At 37.1% G+C, this 19918-nt stretch overlaps 1 protein-coding gene across 4 annotated transcripts in view; it reads right to left on the reverse strand.

Moving 5' to 3' along the window:
• rptor (regulatory associated protein of MTOR, complex 1) overlaps positions 1-19918 on the reverse strand; it is a 343625-nt gene that overhangs the window by 298225 nt on the left and 25482 nt on the right. For 3 of the 4 annotated variants that reach the window (XM_065253269.2, XM_065253268.2, XM_065253267.2), the window contains exons 2-3: positions 18111-18284; positions 15046-15148 (exon numbers count right to left, since the gene is read on the reverse strand). In XM_065253269.2, coding sequence (XP_065109341.1) covers positions 15046-15148; positions 18111-18278 — 271 coding nt within the window. In that variant the 5' untranslated portion in view covers positions 18279-18284. Of the gene's footprint in view, positions 1-15045; positions 15149-17197; positions 17254-18110; positions 18285-19918 lie in introns of those variants that run through there. The other variant, XM_065253270.2, reaches the window with a different exon arrangement.

A 19918-nucleotide genomic window follows, 5' to 3' on the forward strand; every position in this document is an offset into this window, starting at 1 on the left:
CGTCTTAACTGTAAGTTTCTAATTAATTTGTGAAGTACATAACTTATTGTAAAGCTAATAAACAATGACTATTAGTTTTCATTTTCAAAATAAGCCCAATATAACCTTATTCTTGTCAAAACTGACAATCATTTAAGTTATATGTATTTTGTTTTGTTTGTGTTTTAAAGATATTTATAATTAGTCAAGTTTACTGTTTTGTGCACTTATATTAGAATCATTTTGGATAATAAAGTTTATTGTTAACTTGTAAAGCACACCTGCCTATATTACATATCTTTGTCACGTCATTTTAAGTGTTTGATCACCACATTTGTGAGTGATCATTGCAAAAAAAGTATTTATATATAGTATATTCTGTTAATGTATGTAGTGTATTATATGTACAGTAGCCTGCTGTAGTATAATATACTGTAGTATATGTGTACTGTACTATAATATACACATAAAGAATATTGGCCGATATTTTGTTATCGGTCTTTTTTTTACCCTAATATCTGTATCGGCATCGGCCCCAAAAAATGCATATCGGTCGGGCTCTAATATTTTTAACAGCTGTCCTTTCATATCAGTGCTGACATACTGTGTGTGCCAATGTTTTTGGACTAAACACATATTCAGCAAACTGTAAGTACCATTCAATTTAAAAATAAAATTTTGCAACCGGTAATGACCCATTTATTCATTTATCCTGAGTATTGAATCATGCAACCGTGAGATCTGAGAACACTATACACTAGAGCAGAGATCCCCAACCACCGGGCCGCGACCCAGTACCGGGTCGTGGACAAGTTGCCACCGCAAGAATGTCCTGAAAAAAAAAGTGTATAATAGCTATGTAATAGCTTAATCGAATATTTTGCCAACTTCAAATAGCATTGATCATTTCCACTTTTGTACCGGGCCGCGCTCACGCTCCATCGTGTACCGGGCCGCGCTCACGCTCCATCTCTCTCAACCAGCACATCAGTGATCATATTGCTGTCATTACAGTTTGAGGATACTTCTACAACACAATCGACCAAGGAATTGGTAGATTCTACGACGGGTTTTAAATGCTGGTGCAAGAGCAATTTAAAGATTTATTTTTTTGAAAAAAAAAAACTTTTTATTTTATGGATAGTTTTTCTCTTAATGTGGACTCCTCACTTGAGATGCTATATTCTGTTTGTTTATCCCTCTTTGACTCAGTAGCCCCACTTCATGTCAAAAAGTGCAAATTTAGATCCGAGCCTTGGCTGAATGATGTGACTCGTGCGTTGAGGATAATCTGTAGAAAATTTGAACGAAAATGGAAAAAAGATAAGTTACAGGTATCTTTTCAAATGTTACTGGAGTCTCAAGATAACAGAATACCGTACAGATGGCCGAGGGGAGTTACTTTGCCGAAGTAATTACAAAAAATAGTAGTAAGCCGCAAGTTTTATGTAATATAGTAAATTCTGTTTTTTGAACATTGTATTTATTGGGTTTTTTCCTCAAAAAAATAAATAAATAAAATAATACAAAGTACAAAATGAATAATTCTTTCCATATCACAACCCAATATAACACCCCAGACCTCCCTCGCACAGTGCCACTGAGAAACCATAAATAAATTAAACATGAAAAAGGAATTTAAAGTCACATGAGGTTTAAGTATTTTGTCCTGCTATTGTTATACCCATATATGAAAGAAAACTGCCCCAGTATTTTACAAACAGGTCTTGACGTTTCTTCAAACAAAATGTTATTTTTTCAAGAGGTACATATGATGATACTTCTGTAGTCCACATAAAAGTAGTAGGTGGTTTAGAGTCCTTCCACCAATGTTATGCATTTTATTGCTGCTAAAAGAGCTAATCTAACAAACCTCAGATTTATCCCCTTGTGTTCATCCAGTAATGAAGTGGTGGTACTATATAGTTTTGCGCAAAGATAAGAATGTTTATTTAAAACAAATATCCCAATAAAATGTTTCAAATTCATATTCATGTCCAGTTTTTTTCCTTATATGGCAAGTAGCCGTGTAATAAGCGGGATAATGTACAGGCAGCCTGTCGGGGTTTATTTTGCGATAACTACCGGCTGCCTCTACATTATCCCTTACATAAAGTCTGAGCTTTCTCACATATGATTTCCCATTCATTATCATCGAATGAGCACTCCAAGTCTTTTTCCCATTTAGATTTAACATTGCAAAGATCACCAGCCATCAAATGGGATAGTTTGCCATAGATAAATGATACAAGACCCTTAGGGTTGCTTTTACCAGATAAAATGTCCTCCAGGGGGGAGAGGGAGAGATTGGATAAGCGACCACCTTGCTGAGTTTGAATGTAGTGTCTAACTTGTAGATATTTGAAGAAAAATTTAGAAGGGAGGTAAAATTTCTGTTGTAGCTGCTCAAAAGACATGAGTGTATCCCCCTTGTAAAGTTTATGTAAATTCTGTTTTTAACCCAAACTCAGATGTGCTTTCCCATCTCCCACCCATTACTTGTGAGACTTTTTTGGATTATTTTGTTCAAAAGATCTCGGATATTAAAACCACAATTAAACCCAGTTTGTTTGATCCCTCTGTTGTTCGGTCTTCATCAGTTACATTTGACCATTTTGAAATGATCTCCTTGCAGTCACTAGCTGAGGTAATTCAAGCAGTCAAAAATAACTGACTGTTCATTAGACATTATTCCTCGTAAATTGATAAAGGAAGCATTTAATGTTCTTGACCAAAGTATTTTACTTCTTATAAATAATAGTTCAATACTATTGACCACAACATTTTATTTTCACGCCTAGAAAATGTAGTAGGAATTCAAGGTACAGCGCTTGCATGGTTCAAGTCTTATCTTTTAAATAGAACCTTTTCGGTAAATATCGGTCGAGATTGTTTGCAACCTGCCTCTCTGCTTAGTGGGGGTTCCACAGGGGTCTATTCTCAGCCTAATCTTGTTTTCTTTGTATCTGTTACCCCTTGGGTAAATTTTTAGCAAGCATGGAATCCCCTTTCACTTTTATGCAGATGATATGCAAATTTATCTCCCTTTGAAAAAGAACAGCAGGAACCAAAGAGAGTTGTTGCGTAACTGTATTAATGACATTAAATCATGGTTATCTCAAAAAACTTTAAAACTAAATGAAGGGAAAACAAATTGTGTGGTTTGGGGATCCAAATAATTTTGATGATCTGGGTGACTTAGCCCCATTTTGTAAGCAATTAGTCCGAAATGTAGGTGTTCTTTTCGACAGTGATCTCAGCTTTGAGAGAAAAATGTATTCTGTCATAAAATCTTGCTTCTATCATTTGAGATTAATAGCCAAAGTGAAACCATTTCTGTCCACTCGTGATCTCGATAAGCTCATTCATGCATTTATATTTACAAGATTAGATTACTGCAATGTGCTATATGTTGGCATAAATAAGACACTGATTAAACGCTTACAATTAGTTCAAAACGCTGCTGCGAGACGTTTGATGGGTACTCGTAAGCGAGACCACATTACTCCAGTATTGAGCTCTTTAAACTGGCTACCGATCGACTACAGAATACATTTTAAAATATTCCGTTTATAAAGCATTGTATGATATGGCTCCGTTGTACCTGGCAAATCTTATTAAGAAATACGAACCAAAACGGTCCTTGAGGTCAGCTGACCAGCTGGTCTTAACGACTCCAAGGACAAAACGGAGAAGTGGAGATCGAGAAACAATGAAAGTAAAACAATTACTTAAAGTGAAAAAAACGAAATACGTTTTTCGATGTCTACTTAAATAAAGCCGTTATTAATTTTCCTAATGCATGGTTTTTTGATCTTAACTTCCGTTTTAAATGTTATACATTTCGCAAAGAAGGATTTTTAGCACTTTATTTGAACAGCAACTAAGCGACCCCATCCCTGGTCTGCGGAAAAAATTTTAAGCTGACTGTGGTGTAAAGAGGTTGGGGACCCCTGCACTAGAGCATTTTTTCTCAACTAGTGGGTCATGACAATGGGTTGCAGAGAGTGCTGTCAAAGAAACAAAAACAATTTTAAATGGTTCTCTAATGTTCTCTAATATCTATGTGAAAGTGGTTCATCTTCTTTGGTGCAGCTTAACTTAATGCAATAGAGCCTCGGACATTGAGCACGATCTTAGGGTAGCTCTGTCTACTAACCCTGGATTTTCACCGACTGCGGAACAGCTGCGGATCCGTGGCGGAGTCAATCGGTTTCCATTCAAGTCAATGTGTGCATTTCCACTGACTCCGCTCCGAATCCGTCACAGCTCCGGCCATCCGCAGCCCTCCGGCACACATACGCAGAGCTTCTATTTTTGACGGATGCCGGACAGCTCCGCAGGGCGGACCCATGACTTTATTGCGTGATCATACCTGAATTCGCCAGAACTTGTGTTTTTTTATTAAATCTTTGCAAGACAAACATTACAACCACACACAAATAAAGTCATTAATACAGAAACAACAAATAATAGACAGGAACAGAGCCAGGGGGAGTTTTAAATAAATACATTAAAGATAGAGCATAAATAAATGTTTTAGCAGCCTTCTTATTTTTTGAATTTTGGATGGATTTGATGTACTGCTCTGTCTACGCGAGATCCCGTGTTGTGATCTGGGCTGGTTTGTTAAAACGTCATAATTCAACAGCATAATGGGCAGAGACAGAACTAGGTATCGCGCGATCATCACGTGAATTTGCGAGACCTCATGGGTCCTCGTCACTTCAGCACGCAGCCGCTCTGCAACAAATACGGAACTGGTGGGTACTGACGGACGGCGGAGTGCGAAGCCGTAACGCAGCGGAGCTGATCTGCAGCCGCTCCGCAGTCGGTGGAAATCCGGGGTAACACCCAGAGTTTGAAACTCTTATCAGGAGTAGGGCACATTCTCAGTTATCTAGTTAGATTCCCGAATGACTGTTAAGTAGGGTCTCAAAAGGAACAGTAACCACACTGAGTTCTTAAGTTTTGGTTCTAAAAGTGGCGATGCATGGTCACTATAAATAGCCATGTCTTACCTCATGAATATTAATTACATTGATCCACTGTTTACAGTCACGCAAACAAATGAATGCAGCTTACCACAGAAAACACTTGCGCTGCTTAGATACACTTTGTATACTTTTTGTTAAACATGTCTGAAAGAAAATCAAAAGTGTGGATTTACTTCCAAAAGTATAACTCTGAAGCAAAGTGTAACACGTGTGACAAAAAATATATCCTGCAAAGGCAGCTGTAGAAGTAATATGAAAAAACACTTGCTCCAGCATGGCATAAATCTCAAATCATGCAGTGTTTTCAAATGTTTGAAAAGGTAGGAAACCTTACGAGGACTACTTCAAGAATAAATTATATAGTGCATATGTGTGATTGGCCAAGGACAAAAAAGCAGGAAAATATACGGCACACCTACCATGACGTGGCGACACACACACACACAAAATGAAATACAGTTGAATTTGGGCTCAAAGTTGATCGATCTGAGTGGCCAATCGTCAATCTGTGTGGGCAAGTGCCACCCTGACCATTATGTAGCCTTGCCACTGCATCAGACTGAACAAAATCATTTTGTGCATTTAAAGGTAAATACATCAATGTGGTGCATTTTGAGAGTAAAAATAAGTGACTACATCTATGGGGATGTTTATTTTCTTCTAAACAAATTTATGCCCTTTTAGTAAAATCTTTGGTTGCATATTCAGTGTTTCCCACAGGATTTTGAGATACTGTGGCGGTGATGACGTCACACGCTGATTAGCATATATGTGACGTCGTTGCGTCGTGTTTTACTCTTTGATCCGTCACATTATATTGCATTTTAACACAACTGAATGCTATTTTTACATAGTTTCTGTTCTGTTGTCTATAAAATAGTGACTAAACAGGACCCAGTAACGACCCACGACTCAGTAACTCTTTGTTTAATCCAATCAGCTCTTTTTTTAACTGCTGCTAAAAACGCGACATTGTCTGAAAAAATCATCATACGTTTACATTGAGGCTGTACTGATGTTGCTCTTCTCATCAGTGTTGTTGTGTTATGAGCGCTTTTTTATTTGAAATACGAGTGCTAGTTTTATTGTATATCGCGTATAGCGCAAACAATTTGTTGCAAATTCAGAAATATTAGAGAATACACGGTTGCTGTTACTACAGAATACGTGCATGGGCATGCCGCATCACAGGTAGGGAGAGAGCTCGGACACAGACTCACATCAGAACGGGTATGTGTGGGAAACACTACTGCTAACCTTTTGTTAAGTTACTCTCATGATTAACTTGATCAGCCGTCTTCTCTGTCAGTAACATCCGTGACTGTTGACGTTTACGCGAAAAAGAGAAAGAACACGGAGTTAAATACTTTTCACTGTTATGTAAGAGAGGCGCAGGCGCGTAGCAAAGAGAGGGGAGGGGCCGGATGCGTGCGCTGTTGAGGCGCTGCACACAACGAGAGAGGGAGGATGGAGGCGCGCTGAGCGCTCGCTGCAATGAATTAAGCCGTTCTAAATGGTAAAATTAAAATGTTAATGGGAATCATGAAAAATCTATTTGTGGCGGCCAGTGTTGATTCTGTGTCGGCCCGCCACAAATAAATTAATATATGGGAAACACTGATATTGTAATAATAATAATAATAATAATAATAATAATAATAATAATAATAATAATAATAATAATAATAATAATAATAATAATAAGGCACACAAGCCACATACACAACTTGATAAATGAGATTCGCTATTGGTCAACACATGTTTAATGTTTAAAGAATATTAGTGGGGGCATTTAATACAGATTAATTATTGATTACAACATTTGTTACTTTATTCAAATGTTGTGACTTTCTGGAAAGGCAGTCAAGTGCATTTGTCTTTTGCATAGTTCTTTTGGCAAAGCATCTAACAGTCAAGAGCTATGCGTTTCACAAACCAGATCCATGAATGTGCGTGTTTGTCATTATATTATTCTGTAATCGCAAGCGTTACTGCCAGATTCACAAACCATTAAGAGGAGCAAACATATGCGTGTGTTCGTCAGGATGACGTTGGAAATGATTTGCGTGGATGCGTGCGTTAACGTATGTGATTACAGAATAATATAATACAAGCAAACTTTTTGACAAAAACGCAACTTTATATTGATATCGCGAGACCGCATTCCACCTCGACGAGAAATCTGATATTTACATTACTGGCATATAGCGATCTGATTTGAAACGGACAGTTTTGTCAAGGCAGCAAACACCTGGCAGGTTCTCTTAATTTCTTACTACTAAAATGCTGTTTGTCTCTGCCTATTCCTTCTATCCATGCCCAGCGCCACTGATTTAAGTTGTTTATCAATTAAGTCGTCTTACCTAGGCTTCATAAACTTAAGCCGCCTTTCCACTGCACACGACATACGGAAACGACAGTCTGAGTTCTCCCCCTAGTGGCAGTCGTAATGAAGTTTCGGTTTAATCGTATATGGGAGAGAAGCTCATTTCAGCGCAAGAGGCTTCATTCTAATATATGTTTACCATGGTGGAATAAATAAATGAACGCAAATGAATGAAACAATAAACAGCTATGCATATATGACAAAGATTGCAAATATTTTTTGGAGAGAACATATAAAGACAAGATTAAAATAATAACGTACACGAATTAAATTAATATTGTATTACTTATCAGTAATCAAAAGTGTTTTTTTAAGAATTCAAGTGTTACTAATTTAAACTAAGTTAAACCAAAAGGATTAATCATTTTCACCTCACACACAGTTTGTAATTGGAATACAATGAAAAACATAACTTCCGGTCGGCATATCGCATGCGGTTTAGTGGCACAAGTTCAAATTTTTTAACGGATCCAACGCTCAAAACGGATCCGATATTTACGCATCCGCAGATGGTCGGCACCTCACGCAACCCCTTTGCGACTCTCCATAGGAAATGAATGACTTCCGGCTTATCGGCCGTCGTTTGTCGTGTGCAGTGGAAAGGCGGCTTAACTCTTCATCCTGCTGATAACGTCAACTTGTTATGACTTCTCCGCGACCGCGCGGCATCTGCAGCTGGATCTCGGCCACACCTTAAAGACCCCACCTATTCTACATCTGATTGGCTAGTTTGTTAGTTTGGTTGAGAGTGAAAGATGTGTTTCTCTCATACTATTTGTAGGCGAACGCATGATTTTTTTTAATTCGCAGGCAACTCTACACGCCAGAGACCCCTCCCAACTGCAAGCTCTTTTGTGAGCTCTGCTTTGAATGAAGTTCCATCGTGACAAATAAATAGACTATGCGTAGTGATATGCGGTTATTTATAACCGTGCATTGCAACCCCCCCCCCACACGCACACACAAAAAATTGGATTTGCATGATTCACAAAAGCCTTATTTTCAGGTCGGAAAAGCTGGAATTCCTGATTTATCCGGAAGAATCACACCCCTGATAGTTACATTAAGTATTGTGAATTATTTATCATATTTTTTAATTATAATGAATCAGAATCAGAACCAGGAATCGTTAGGCAGAACTGGTACCGGAAAATTTCTTACATAAGAGGGTATGCACATGACGTCAACGTCGGCAAGAGGGACTGCGGTTACGCCCACTGAGTGGCAAAAGAAAGAGCGGCAGCACTTGAGTACAGCATGACATCAGCGAAAACACGGTGCAAACGCGTAGAAATGGAAAATAGCAGATTAACAAGAATTTGGAGCTATCGTTTTACAAACTGCCAAAAAACACAGAAAGGAGAAGTAAATTGATTGTTCATTCCAACGTCCACAGACCACAGGTGGGTTGACAAGTTGCTAGGGTCACTATCAAGCATATTATCATAATTTTTACTCTATTATATTTTAGAAATAATACGTTTTTGTTTTACATTTAACATTCAAGTAAATTAATGTACTTTTACTTAGGTAAAAGTACACTGTAGCAGCCAAATATACTGCTGCTATTGAGATGCTATGTCTCCTTTATTGCACTGGGTGTCGCTGTGAATGCATCAGGTATATAGATAGGAAACATATTGTTGAGGTCAAAGTGTTAACCCGGAAGGGCAAGGGTTTTTTGACTGTTCTACCGTAGAGGTGTGTTTGTCATGCTGTTTTAATGTTTTGGAATAAATGGATTACACTTCAAAGCAAGGACAACGCTTGGACTCTTCTTAATGGTAATTAAAGTTTAGCGCATCAACCAACTCATTCCGGGAATAACATTGTAGAAGATTAACAACAGGTAGACCTTCTACAACATACACAATTTAAATGTAATTAGTTATTAAATAAATTTTAAGATGCTATATTAAAGCTCCACTGTGTAAGATCTACTCCCATCTAGCGGTGAAAGTCTATATGACAACCAACTGAATATTACTTTCCAGCCCCTCCATTAGGAATGCGTTTTAACTCGTACGGTGGCCCGGCCGTGTCATGCCAAGGTTAACATGGCTTCCAGTAGCTACAAAGCAAAAGCAATGAAAAAATGAACAGTTTGCAATGTCCTTTGCCTGTGATCCATCAAAGCACACAGATTTATGTTTAACATGGAAAAAGTCTGATTGTCATGATATGTCCGCTTAAAATCACATACAAAAAGCAACCATAAACGTAGCTTAGACACTCCTTTTTCATAGACGCGAGGAAAAATATCACAGGGGCTGTTAAACTTGGTATTAAATGTGTTTTAATCCGTCTCTTTTTGTCCATTTTTGACCGCTTCTCTCCAGAATACTGAGGAGGTCTGTGGACGAGTCCCTCTCCTGTCATTTAATCATGAGTGAGAGTAATGACGGGTTAAAATGGACGCGAATATTATGTCAGAGTCCAATGCTTATGTTTTATGTAAACGTTACATGTCCGTGTATATGTAAGAGCTTTCTCTCATATTGGTGAAAAAAGATCGCGCAATTTTCACACGCTTGTAAAATAAAATGAAAGACGCGCAGATCAGCTGCGTTTTATCAATGAAAGGCTAAAAATAGAAGGGGCTGTCACCGTGTGTTTGTGCTAGAGGTCAGAAAAGATTAGGGATGCACCGAATCCAGGATTCGGATTCGGCCAAATACTGGGCTTTTTGACGGGGTTCGGATTCGGCCGAATCCTAGATTTTTTTTCCACCGAACCGAACCCTATAGGCTTGCGCTACGCTGGTCGACGTAACGCGGCCGTTGATTACACACATCGGGTGCTGACGTGGAGATGAGCTTTTTCTTTCGGTGAGCCTTAGGGGCTGGACACACCAAAACTTTTAAACACGGCTGAAAACGCCTTGAGGACGCCAAATGCCAGCTGTTTTTCAGCCGAGCGCTTGGTAGCTGTGATGCTTCAGCTGTAAGCCGGTTGGTTGCTGTGGTAATCTCCCGCCCCTACTCCACTGTAATTGGACGGCCGTGTGAAACCTGACATTGACGAGCGGAGCTTCTCACTCAAAGTTAAATATAGTTTTCAGCGCGGAGCTGCTTGCTTCAGCATTATTGTAAAAACGAGCGTGTCGCAACGCATCGCTTTCATTATGCATAGGCTTATGGTAATGTCAAAATAGTTTTTCCAACTTGTCATCCTGGCATAATGTACAGTTAAAATTAAATAAAATGAAAAATACACTGCTGTGGACGTTGTTTACTTCATTAATGTGTTTTACTGTGTTAATGGAATAAGGATGCGAGTAGGATTCGGTATTCGGTTTCGGATTCGGCCGAATCTTAAACGGTGGATTCGGGATTCGGCCGAACCTAAAAAATCTGGATTCGGTGCATCCCTAGAAAAGATGAAAAACATTTTTCTCAGTACCTCAGATTACATAAATGGGCGGAGAGACGGCGTGTGGCTGTTCGAACACATTAAACCACATGCGTGTTTACACTAACAAGTGTTATGCATAATCATGCTAAAGTTAGCCAAGGAACTATAAAACTTCAAGTTTACAACATAGACTGTATCGATCTAAACGAATATGCTGAATTACCTGTGGAGAATATAGAAAGTAGCAACTTCAGTGTCCCTTGAGCCCCATCTTGGAAAACTAACTCCAATATTGACTTTGGTCTTGATGTTTTTCCGGTCGCGTTGTCGTTTAAAATCCCCGTTTCGCTTCCTTGGCAATTTGTTTTAATGTCCTCGAGAATATGTCTTCAACAGGCTTTCAAATCAAAGCATTAGATCGCAGGTTCATCACGGTTTGCAGCTGTCGCAGCCGAAGGATTCAGCTACGGAGGTCGTAGGCTGCATACGTCATCAAGCCTGGTTTATTTAAATTAACTGAGAATTACATTCACAAGTCATAAGCATATTACATCAATTTACAATTAACTAAGAATAATTGTCAGCTTTATAATCGTTAATATTCTGAAATAAGACTGTCTTGATGACGTATACCGCCTACACATGCAACCTCAGGAGGCTTCAGCTATCGGCCAGCGTGAGTGTAGAGAGAAAGCGCGAAATGCGGAGCTTGAATTTCAGGAATGTCCCTCGTCGGCGAATGTATTTCAAAGATGGAGGCACAACATGGATTCAGCCAGAGAGCGCTTTGACGGTATGCATTTTAAATAGCAGATTCTACACTTACGAGAATACTTTGATTAGTGGGGTGGAAGTAATTACACATGAATGAGCACATACTTTTGAAAGAAAACATGGGTTTTTGCTAAGAATTAACTCAATAAAGTACACAGTAGAGCTTTAAAGAACACACAGTATGATTCTATGCTTTAGAATGTAGTGAAGTAACATTTTTCCCATTACAAACAACCTAATAAAGCACAGATGCTTGGAAAATGTAACTAATGTAACTAAGTATTGTCCACCTCTGCTATCAAGTCCAACTAAATTCAATTTAAGCTGATAATAGTCAGTTTTACTGGCATTTTCCTCAGCACCCGCTATGAAAACCAGCCATAAGTTGAACGTTTGCCACTCAACAGGGCGAGATCCGGCGTGGTCACGTGGAAAAGTGAGGTCAATGCATACCCTCTATACCAAATCCTACTGTAAATTGAACATATGTTTATAATAGTTGTCATATTACATGTACAGTAAATGAGGTTATGATTATTTTCATTAATCTACAGTTAAGCCAACATTAATATAATGGCAATATATCAGATATCTCCAAATATTTTCTATATTTTCTTGATGAATGTGTTGTCTCATACTAACTTAAAAACTTGTATGGGGCTATTTTAAATAGCCATAAAATACTACTTATAACTCTTTTTTACAATTTGTCCTTCTTATGATAGGTATATTGGGAACGTACTTGTTATTTATTGAGAGATACATTTGCTCGAGTTCCTCAAGTTCCTAAAAATGTGGGTTGCGGCTTGATGACCATGTAAAAAAAAGTGGGTCACATGGCCACACCAGTTGAGAACCACTGTACTAGAGCATGTGATAATCTTTGCTCATAATTGGTGGCAATAAGTACATTATTAAAGATCACGTTCTTCATGATCTAATTTTCAAACTTTAGTGTGTAATGTTGCTGTTAGAGCATAAATAATACCTGCAAAATGATAAACTCAAAGTTCACTGCCAGGCGATATATTTTCTTTAACAGAATTCCCCTTTCAAAGCCTACAGCGAACGGCTGGTTTGGACAATAGCCCTTTACTTCCTGGTTGAATAACGTCAATATAAGAGTTTTGACTAAACTCCGCCCACAGGAATACATTAGTCGCCAGCTATGGCTCAAACGGCTTTGTTAAGCTAAGCTGCTGTCGAATCACAACACACTAAACAAGCTACACAATCAGAACCCTTTACATATTTCTAAAGGAGGGACTTCATAGAATAAAGACGACATGAGCCTGTTTTTAGGACAGCGAAAACACCGGTATAGAGATATCAAATCACAATATGGCTCAATTTAGAATAAACATTTTTGTTCAGAATTTTGAATCATTAATATTCGTTTATTGTACATTGAATAAGCAGTGTTGTAACAGTTGTGTTTTTGCCATTCATTTATTCTTTCTTTCTTTCCTTTTAAATGCCATACCAGCTTTTAAGGCTATTTCATGGCGAGTATAAAGCAGTGGTTTTCAATCTTGTCCTAGGGGACCCACAGCTCTGCATATTTTGTATGTCTCCCTTAACTGACACACCCAGTTCTGTTCATGGATCTCTCCCTTAATGAGCTGATGATCTGAATCAGGTGTGTTAGATAAGGGAGACATGCAAAATGTGCAGGGCAGTGGGTCCCCTAGGACAAGATTGAAAACCACTAGTATAAAGTATAATTAAATAAAGGAAGATTAAAAAAGATGTTTAAAATGTAGGGATGCACCGATAGGAATTTTTTGGGCCGATACCGATTTAAACAGACAACTTCTGGCCGATACCGATATTAAACACTTGTAAACAATACTATACAGTTGGTCTATTAGCTAGTTTATTTCTGCATCAAATTATTTTTACTGAACATGGATTGGATCTAATTAACATTCAACTGACCCACATAATAATAGAGGCACAAATTAAGCTAAAACAAATATAATAAGACAGCATGACAACCTTCAAAAGATGGTTTTGGGTATTCAGCATTTATTTTATTAACAACATTAACTCATTTTTTACATATAATGGATTTCTTTATGCAGTTAATTAAAAAAACAATCGGTATCAGCCTTTCTTGTGCTATTGCCGATATGCCGATGGTTTCAAATTTATCAAAAATCGGCCGATAAATATCGGCGGCCGATACATCGGTGCATCACTATTAAAATGTATTTCCTCTAGAAATCTTAAAGGTGCAGTGTGTAATTTTTAGAAGTATCTCTTGACAGAAATGCAAAATAATATACAAAACTACATTATTAGGGGTGTATAAAGACATTTCAAAATTAACCATTTATTGTTTATTAACTTAGAACGAGACCTTTTTATTTACATACACCGAGGGTCCCCTTACATGGAAGTTGACATTTTGTGCCACCATTTTCTACAGAAGCCCTTAACAGACTCATTTTTTTACTTAGTTGTCTCCGACGATTACATGTTTGTCGTGTGGCGGCTACCGTAGCTTTTCTATGTGTTTCAAAAAACGAGGGGTGAGCAGTGGATTAAGCCGTTGGTTGCAATTCGCAACCTCACCACTAGATGTCGCTTAAATTTACACACTGCACCTTTAAAACCATGTTTGGATTTCATTCATTTATTAGCTTATGGGAGAACAGTATTTGACTCAGCATTTATTGTTTCAAAGCATTTTACAAAGTGCCTTACTATCCATTATATTCTTCTCTCATATAACTCTTCTATATCTATAAATACATGTATAAACATGCAGTCAGACTAAATTCTATTTCTCTATAAAAATCTGATTATTAATGTGACAGGTGCTATAGTATAGAAAGTAGCTACAAATATTAAATCATTCACTTATCCTGTTTGATTAACTTTTGTTACTTTGATAAAGGTTATTCTATATTTTTAAAATACAGTAAAGACTACACTGTAAAAAAACTTGGTTTTGCAAGTCAATTGCTCCTACTATTTTAAGTTTTGATGTATGATAAGTTGACATAACCTAGAAAAACAAGTTAAAATTGTTCAACCTAATTTGTTAAGTTAAAGTAACAAAAATATATACTGATTTGATATCATTTTTACAGTGTATGCAGTATTTGATTACTTTCATGTTGGTCTGTAGTTTTCCGTAATTTCAGTTACAGACACTAAATAAAACACATTAACATATTTAAATAAAAAGTGAAATGTTAAAGTTGAGATGTTTGGACTTTTTAACAGAAATGTTTTTGTTATTACACAAAGTAAAATACTGACAACGGTACCGGTACCGAATTTCAGGTACCGATACTGGTACTGTACCAGTTAAAATGTGAACAGTCCCCAACCCTTGTCCTTGTCCTTAAATGTTTGTGAACAAAAACGCCTTTGGTCCCGCAACATGGATTGTTAACTTAAACAATGTGTAGTAATCTTGCTTGTACTCTTAACTTGGCACTGTGTTCTGCAATGTTGGCTCTTATGACAATTTATGGCTTTGGATATTCCTCATTTGCAAATAAGACTGGGGCAGATGGATAAATTGAAAAATTGAAAACTCACCTATCCAGCACTCTAGTCTGGCACAAGGTGAAGTCTTGACTATGTCAGGAGGGTCCACACCAACATTAAGACACAACACCAGAGCCACGCTTACGGTTTTCATCTGGAGTAACAAAGAAACAGAAATATACAGGGTTCCTACAGGTTTCTTCAAGTTAAATTCAAGTCTTTTTAAGACCTTTTTAAGACCATTTATATAAAAAATTAATACCCATTTCACGTCCCTACCAGCAAAGAAAAACTAAAATCCTTGAACTTTTTTTTTTCATTTATTTTTCCGATGTGAAATGGGTAAAAAGATGATAAGCCAAGCAGGTGTGAAAAAAAAATTTCAGTAGGCCACAAGAAAGTTTGCCAAACAATGTTAAGTTGTTAAGGAATTTCTAAGATTTTCTTTGATTTTTCCCGCTTCTCCTTTGCCTGTTGCTGTGTTGTGTTGCAGTCTATGGTTGTGGTGATCTTCATTTACTGAAGGCATCACGTGTTCGCAATACTTTGTACTGTGACCTGGGACTGTGTTGGGTTCTCAATTATTGGATCCGCTACTCTTTATTTATACTACGTTATTAAACAAACAGAGATGCAAACACATGTATGTTCAAAAAGAGAAAGGTAATCTAAGCCCTCGCACCCAGGCAAATATCCAGATACTTAGGCTACATTGCCACCGACCCCTGCCATCCCTACCAAACTAGGTATATAGAGTAAAATGAAATTCGAAAATCAAAAGATGCCGACATTAATTTGGAATATTCAACTTCATTTTTTATGTTAAACCAAAACTCTTATTGAACTATCTAGCACTTCTTCTTGCTTTACTCCTTCTTCCTGGCCACCTCCTGCAACGTAACCAGGGCCTTCCATCTGGCTGCATTCATTTATATTAATTTCACATTATAACCATAATAAATATATTTAATAAACCCAATCATAAATGAACAAAGCTGACAATGTTTGTCAAAGCATCACAAAACACTTTACTGTTTTTGCACTGACATATCAAGCAATACTTGTGTAGATGACCCCTTTTATCAAACTCTTTTGACTACAATAATATGTATAGTATATTAATGATAGAAAGTGCAGGTCTAGAGATTATAAATGTAATTGGTGTGTTATGGTTTATGTAGTTTTCTTTCCTTTTTAGATAGAGCAGAAGCAGTAAAAGTGCCTCTTTTAATTCCTCTCTTGCAGATTAAAAGAGCTTTATCCACTTATTATTTTAGATTCAAAAGTCTACTTGCTGTCCCAGTGTTTGGTGACTTTATATTAGAGCTTTGCCTTTTTTAAATCTAGAGTCAGCTTGAGCTTTGCTCGTGCAATGGGCTTGACATTCACATTTCTTTTTTGCTACTATCTCTGTGATCTTTGAGCAAACTTTTTAGATATAAAAAGATGGTTCATTAATAATAATATTATTAAACAAAGGGACGGAGAAAGAAACTGCAGCGCGTGGTCGTGACTTTCAAACCAAGCCAGTTGTTATCGCAATAGAAACGGAGGCACGCAGCTTGAAACTGCACGTGAACTTTAGAGCTGACTGACTCTGATCACGGCCGTTTTCCGATCGCCTCGGGTTTTACACATAATGTTAATCGAACCCGGTCCTCCGTGAAAACCTCTATGCATACAACTCTGCTCAAGTTCAGAAACATGTGACGCTGAACTCGCTTCATGTCGCACCCAATTCATCGAGAAACAGCAGACTCATCGGGAGAGACACGATGTGCTCGCAACCAAAATGCCATTAATAATGAAAAGCCGCAGGCGCCGAAAAGCGATGTGTTTGCATCCCTGATTTAATCAAAATGTGGTTGACAAAGAAACTTTTAAGGAAAAATACAATATGGAGAAGTTACATACAGCACAATTTTTAAGACCAAGACATCAAAATTTAAGACTTTTTTAAGTCTTTTTAAGGTATTATTTCCAAATTCATAAATTCAATGCTTTTAAGGCTTTTTAAGACCCCGCGGGAACCCTGAATATAGGAAAATTACACAAACCTATGTTCTTCCCATATGCAGACAAGACAATTATTTACATAAAACAAATGAGTTTACATTTTAAATAAAAATGTTTAAGTTAACATTTGACAGTTAGTATGGAAGTTTTTACCAAAAAAACTCAAATGAAAATTCTAATGCTTAACTCTTTCGCAGCCAGCATTTTTCATGATTTTCAAAAAGTTGAATGTCTTCCAGAAAATGCTCCTTTTGAAATATGTAAACATACAATATATGAAATAAAAGAACAGACCCTTTGCTTTCAAACAAAAAAATCCGTTTCATCCTATCTTTATGTGTTCTGTTTTTATCACTCTCAAATATGTGTAGGTTTAATAAAAAACACAACATTTTAGCAAAAAGCTGAGATAATTAAATTTTTGTGAAGGACTTTTGATAGAGATCAGATGCAGAGCGATCTTTAAAACATACACGGACATACAGCTGTTTGCCCTAGGGCAATACTTCCGGGTTTTATAAGTTGCGGAAGAGCGCAACCTGGTGGATAATAGCGATATTGCAGATTGACGAGATAACTCGTCAATGGCAGGGAAAGAGTTAAGAGTATGAAATAATAAATCAAGCGGTCAAAACGGCTGCTCAAATGAAAAATCAAATGCTTAAATGTTTAAATAATAAATCAACGTCTCAAATTGGCCGGTCAAATAATAAATCAAATGGTCAAATGCATTTTCGTTTCCTCATTCAGGGAAGCATGGACTGTATCAAATCAAATAAAAAATCATATTTTATCAACAACCCAGTATAAAACCTGCCATAATTAAATCTGTAAATCAATGCTGAAATGACAAAATCACATGCTTAAACAGACATCGCAAATGATAAATAAAAAACTCAAATAAAAAATGTGGTACTGTTTATTATTGTCATAGACATACAATTTAAATATTGCTCAATGATTGATTTTTTCTTGGCATCTAAACAACTCAATTTGATATAAAAATAAATAACAATAGGCACACAATCTGAAATCAATAATCAGGTTAAATGGTTTCGCAATCAAAGGAATAAAGACTTAATAAAATGACTCTCCCTCACCCTGTCTTTCATTCTCCAGCTCTGAGCCAAAGCTTTGGATCCCTCAATTTTCTCTGTGTGGCGTTTCTTCATGAAAGCCAGTGGAAGGTTCCAGTCAGTCATGTCCACCTCCTCCTCCTCTGTAAGCCCCACCACAGGGGAGTGAAATAACTCTGCATCCATTTTCATTAGGCTCTAAAAAAAAAAAACACAACAAAGCTAATCACAATTATCTCAGCATCAGTGTAAAAAATAGGGCCAATACTGGTTCAATTTAAAGAATATTTTATGGACATAATATTCAAATTAACCCACCACATTTTTTTCAGAAACCACATGGGATTTTCCAGACAGAGATCAGCTTAAGCCAGGACTAGGCATTATATTTAAGTCATTTAATTAATAATCATTTTTAACTCTTTCCGCGCCATTAACGAGTTCTCTCGTCAATAAAGAGAAAACGCTTCCCTGCCAAACAATACCGCCATTATCCACCAGGCAACTTTTACAAACCGGAAGTAATGCCTCACGCGAAAGACCTCCGTGTACATTTTAAAGATCACTCTGCGTGTGATCTCATTCAAAAATGGAATTATCTCAGCTTTTTGCTGAAAATGTGGTGTTTTTGAAGAAACGTTCAACGTAGGATGAAACATTTTTGTGTGCTTGACAGCAGAGGGTCTGATCTTTCATATATTGTATGTTTATATATTTATAAAAAAGAACATTTTCTGGAAGGGATTCAACTTTTGTGAAAATCATGAAAAATGCTGGCGCTGGCTGGCAACTTTTTTTAAAAACACTGGCAGGGAAAGAGTTAAAAAGCATAATTTATAAATACACATTACTCAGGGTACCCCCAGGATTGTCAAACCTAAATTCAAGGCTTTTTAAGACCTTTTTAATAGCACTTCAAATGAAATTTAATACCTACATCGCACCCATTCAGGTGGAATAAATATTTTTAAATAACGTAATATACCTCAAATAATTACTATTTTTACTATAATTACTACAAGTGTTTGAACATTCATGACAACCTGCCTCTGAAAGGCTGAGTCCGAGGCCCAAACGGCCTAACCCTTATATTTACCCAACAATCAAAACCAACAATCAAATAGATTTAAATGTACATTTATACATTTATTGTAAACTTGAAAATCCCTAAATCAGGGATGGGCAACTGGAGGGCCAGGGGCCACATGCGGCCCTCCTCTTTATCTTGTGCAGCCCGCACGTTTTAATATGACCATTATGTCAGAGAAGGTCATTTATGTTAAAACAATAGCCTTGTTTGATCCATGAAATAAGCTGCAAACCAAACAATAACACCATTTTTAAGTTTTGTTTTTTTTGCTGTTTAATATAGTTAAGATAATAACAACATCTAATAACACTCATCAGTAATGCTCTGAACCAGAACAATACTGACAAAAAAAATTTAAACATATTATGGCAAATGAAACAAAAACCCCTCAAACACAACAACAAATTAAAATGTAATGCAATTTTGACCCTAAAAGACAAGAGATCTTATCACTGCACCAAACAAAAACTGGACACAAGCTCATATATAGATATATTTCTGTTAATCTTTATACAGGACCATACTAAAGTTTTCTAATGCTAACTTAGTGTGACAATGTCAATATGTAGCCTATAGTATATATTAGGGATGCCACAATTCTCAATACATTATTGAACCGTTCGGTTCGACCCCCACGGTCCAATACGCGCAGGTGAATTGCGTTTTTTTCGGTTTATCCATCCAAATCTGTCAGTTTTATATTCCCTGCACTTTTGTTAATGTGCGCATGCGCGTGATCTGC

The sequence above is a fragment of the Paramisgurnus dabryanus genome, chromosome 7 (genome assembly GCF_030506205.2).
Source record: "Paramisgurnus dabryanus chromosome 7, PD_genome_1.1, whole genome shotgun sequence".
Taxonomy (NCBI): Eukaryota; Metazoa; Chordata; class Actinopteri; order Cypriniformes; family Cobitidae; genus Paramisgurnus; species Paramisgurnus dabryanus.